The following is a 3,850-nucleotide window of genomic DNA, read 5'->3' as shown; positions in this document are numbered from 1 at the left end:
AAAAGATAATATTTCACTCCCAAATTAGTATTCTAATTTGAAAAGAAAAAAAATGGAAACAAAGAAATATAAAATATTTGAGTTGTTTAACTTTTTTTTTCTTCTAATGGAACAAATTTATGCATGGATTGCTTATGTATGATGTGATATTATGGGAGCACTAAAATTGTTTTAATATTACATAAGACTTTCAAAGTGAGTGTCTTAAATTGAGAGTATTCGAGATGTTCTTAGTGTTCTAAAAAAGGAAATTATTTACATTTATGTCTTTTTAAAATTTTAGAATAACATTAATGTTTTAATTATATTCTTATTTAACATTTATTATTGTTATTACTTAAAATAAAACTAGGCAATTTTTTTCTTAAAAAAAGTTATTAAAATAATCCAAAGTAAAAAAGAGGAAGCTAATATGAATCTATCTTTTCAATTATTATTTTGGCACGGTCTGTACATTTTGTACTTGTAGAGAGTATTTGTTTGGAAGAGAAAATAAATACTGAAAATAAAATAAAGAATAAATATATAAAGAATATCATTATAATGTTTTTTAAACAATTGAAAGAGTTAAAAAAACTCAGGTTTCAGTTCATTGATATACACTCGTATTCTCTTTTTTATGTACCAAGTACCAACAATATGTGCTTCAAAACCCTTCCCATCCATCTCAGGTTTGAGGAAGGTATTTTAATGACTCGTGAGTGGAAATACGCAAGTTTTTAACTCCAACACTATTTGGCTTTTGGAGCTATTGAACTTACCCGTCCCAAAGGTACGTGGTTATTTATTACATACTTAAATATGTTTTTGGTAGATATAAGTTAACGATTTTTATTTTTGATTTTTGAAGTTTATTTTTTAATCTTAATCATTATAATTTTTTTTATTAATTTTTAAGTCTTTGTAAGTTTAAACTTTTTAATTTTAATTTCTTTAAAATTTTAATTTTTTCATTTATAATATTCATAAATTCATATTTATAAAGATCAAAATTTGAAAAATATAAACTTATAGATATTAAAAATAAATAAAAATATTTTACGAAAATCAAAATTAAAAAATACTAACAAAAAACAAAAACATATTTAATCATTTATTATAAATATATATAAATATATAGAGAATAGAATATGACTATAATGTTTCTTTCAACAAAAGACAAAAAAAAATAAAAAATAAAATAAAAAGATGAAAGAGGTAGATGAAGTGGAAGTTGAAATTAATAACTAGCGAGGAATGCTTAGAAAATCTGATGAGTTTGAATGGTTCAATAGAAGCTGATCTTGAGACCTAGTCTTCTTGCTGGAGGATGAAACAGAAGATGCACCTAACTCCCAAGACTCATTGGAACTACTATCACAGCTAAATGACTCTTCCTTTACGCAGTTTTGGCTGCTACAAGGAATAATCGACTCAAACTTGCGTTTCTTCAACTTGGATCGTTTTCCCTCCTCATCGTACCCAGACACAACCTCCATCATCAGCTTGTAGCATTCTTCCACCTTCTCCTGCAACATATCAATTCCACATTTAGCTAACAATAAATTCTCTTATTCAACATCTCTAATGGTAAATGTTTAATGCTATTCTTAAACTTAAGTATCACTTTGACACCCAAATGTTAATATAATGAGAGAGAAATATAAATATGATAATAGGTAATTAATGTAATAGAAAAAAATGAAAAATGTTTAAATATCATTATAAAGTGTTATTTTTATCATTAGAGTAATTGACTTGATAATTTCTACATAATAGTAGTAGTAATCCATCATTTGACACGTACATCTTTTCTTACACTCATTTTATTATTTGTTACAAATTATAAAATCAAGAAAGATTTATCAAATAAAAAATAAGAATTATATAAAACACATTATTAATATTTCTGTCTCGTATAAATTTGATGTTTATTTAAGTATCGATTGTTAACAATTCTTAACAACTATGAAACCATTAAAGAGAATTATTGAAGATCTTAAACTTTACTAGGGCCCACAATAAATGAGTTGAGAAGCTCAATACTAGAGATGCTATTATGTCTTTTGACTATTTAGCCATGAAAAGTTTAAACAGCCCCATTTTCCATGATTTAATTAGAACAGCACATTGATTCAAGAAAACGCCAACAACCTTGTCGATTCCCAGAATACCCAAGAGCTGATCTTGGTACTCCACTCCTAGACGAGACGCCACAATATTGACCACGCGCATCACTGTAGCAGTTGCCACCACAGAAGGTAGATAACCCATAAATCTAGAATCTGCAATGTTAGATAAAAGATCAAACAACAACAACAATAATAATGTGATTGAGCAACAAAACCAAGGAAGAAAACATAAGATCTGGCAAGTAGTTACCTGCGAAAACAGAGAGAAGAACGGTTTCACACCTTCTAAGAAACTCCAAACACAGATAACCCTTTAACCCAAGTTTCCTTGTGATGTAATCAAGAAACGAGAGAGGTGTTACAGGGTTCATCTGCCATCCAAGTGCTGAAAGCACTAAGATTTCCATTCTATTAACCGCTTTCGCTTCAAACAAGTACTTACTCTCCTCCACCTTCACAAATATCAAATAAACAACACATACAACCATTGATCAAAATCTATTTATTTGTGTTAAAGATCCTACATTGATTAAAAATGTGGTCACAGTCAAGGTTTTTAATTGCGGCCAGATCGTCAAGGTATTTTGATACTTCATAATCGTCGCATTACGACCGCAATTGCAGTCGCATCAGTTGTATTTTTCTGCAGTTGCCGATGTAAAGGTTTTTCTGACTCGCCGCAGCAGCAATTTAAAACCATGTTCACGATAGTTGTATATAAGTAGGACCAAAACCAAATTTATGATTAATAGAGTTTAGAGTGACATACTTGGAGGTCTACAAAGAGGGGCACGTGGGTCTCTTCAACCTTGGCAGCGAGAGAGAGACAAGCTACTGCGGCTAGTTGTGTGAGCCAAGGATTGTTGTTGCTGTCGTTCTGGAATCTGAAGCTGAAGAGGAACCTATCGAGGTAGTTAACAGCGAGAACCGCGGTGAGGGTAGAAAAGGAATAATGGGCATTCACTTTCAGAATCCACTCCACTGCTTCTTGTCGAGATGAGGCTAAAACGAGGTTTTTTTGGAGAGTATTCGAGAGTTGGTTTTGGTGTTCTTTGGCGAGAAGAGAAGATAGCTCCTCGCGGTCCCAGAAGAGGTCGTGTTCTAAAAAGACCACAGAGGAGGTGTCTGTGTTTGTGTTTGTGATTGTTGTGGTTGTGCTACTACTGTACTCATCATCTTCTACTTGTTCTTCCTCCCAATGAATATGGTCTTTTAAGCAGTAGAGGGTGTCTAAGAGGGGTTTTGGGTAACGATGTGCCATTTTAATTTCTTCTAAGAAGAGGTGGTGGTCTAGTGGCATAGATCTTTGTTCATTATGAAATGCTTTGATGGATTGGATTGGACATTGGAGAGGTTACTCTGTTTGAGAGAGGAGAAAATAATACGAAGAAAAAGAGGCAGTGAGTGAGTGAGTGTGCAGTGGCCATGAACTATAGGGCCTTGTTATTTATTGATGATGGGCTTTCCCAAACTGCAGCGTTTTGGGATGAGATTCTTTCGTACAAATTTGATCTATTTTTTTAAGGTTCAAATGCAATTCTGATCTAATTATTTTGTTGATTCCGTAATTCTGATCTTTTTATATTAAAATTCCGTAGATTTTAGTCTTTTATTTTAAAAAACTTATAATTTTGGTTAAAATTCTAATTTTATCTTTTTTTTCTCTTTTGAATCCTAAGTTTAACATATTTACATAAGGATCGTAGATTTTCTAAAATATGAGGATCAAATATTTATAT

At 31.2% G+C, this 3,850-nt stretch overlaps 1 protein-coding gene across 1 annotated transcript; it reads right to left on the bottom strand.

Annotated features, from left to right (window-relative positions):
- Positions 1-1,198: 1,198 nt before the first annotated feature.
- LOC114384425 (cyclin-D3-1-like) lies at positions 1,199-3,526 on the bottom strand. Its single transcript, XM_028344088.1, has 4 exons — positions 2,881-3,526; positions 2,362-2,563; positions 2,134-2,264; positions 1,199-1,508 (listed from the first exon to the last, which is right to left on the bottom strand). The coding sequence occupies exons 1-4, from the start codon at positions 3,409-3,411 to the stop codon at positions 1,227-1,229; spliced, it is 1,146 nt and encodes a 381-aa protein (XP_028199889.1). The 5' UTR covers positions 3,412-3,526; the 3' UTR covers positions 1,199-1,226.
- Positions 3,527-3,850: the final 324 nt, after the last annotated feature.

Source organism: Glycine soja, chromosome 14 (assembly GCF_004193775.1).
Source record: "Glycine soja cultivar W05 chromosome 14, ASM419377v2, whole genome shotgun sequence".
NCBI classification, from domain to species: domain Eukaryota; kingdom Viridiplantae; phylum Streptophyta; class Magnoliopsida; order Fabales; family Fabaceae; genus Glycine; species Glycine soja.
Note: the sequence above shows the minus strand (reverse complement) of the source record. Positions and strands in the feature narration are given on the sequence as shown.

Coding starts and splice junctions, on each gene's coding strand:
- LOC114384425 (XM_028344088.1), bottom strand. CDS start 3,411: ATGCCACTAGACCACCACCTCTTCTTAGAAGAAATTAAAATGGCACAT. Junction 2,564..2,880: donor CCCTCTTTGTAGACCTCCAA/GTATGTCACTCT, acceptor ATATTTGTGAAG/GTGGAGGAGAGTAAGTACTT. Junction 1,509..2,133: donor GTATTCTGGGAATCGACAAG/GTTGTTGGCGTT, acceptor GATATGTTGCAG/GAGAAGGTGGAAGAATGCTA.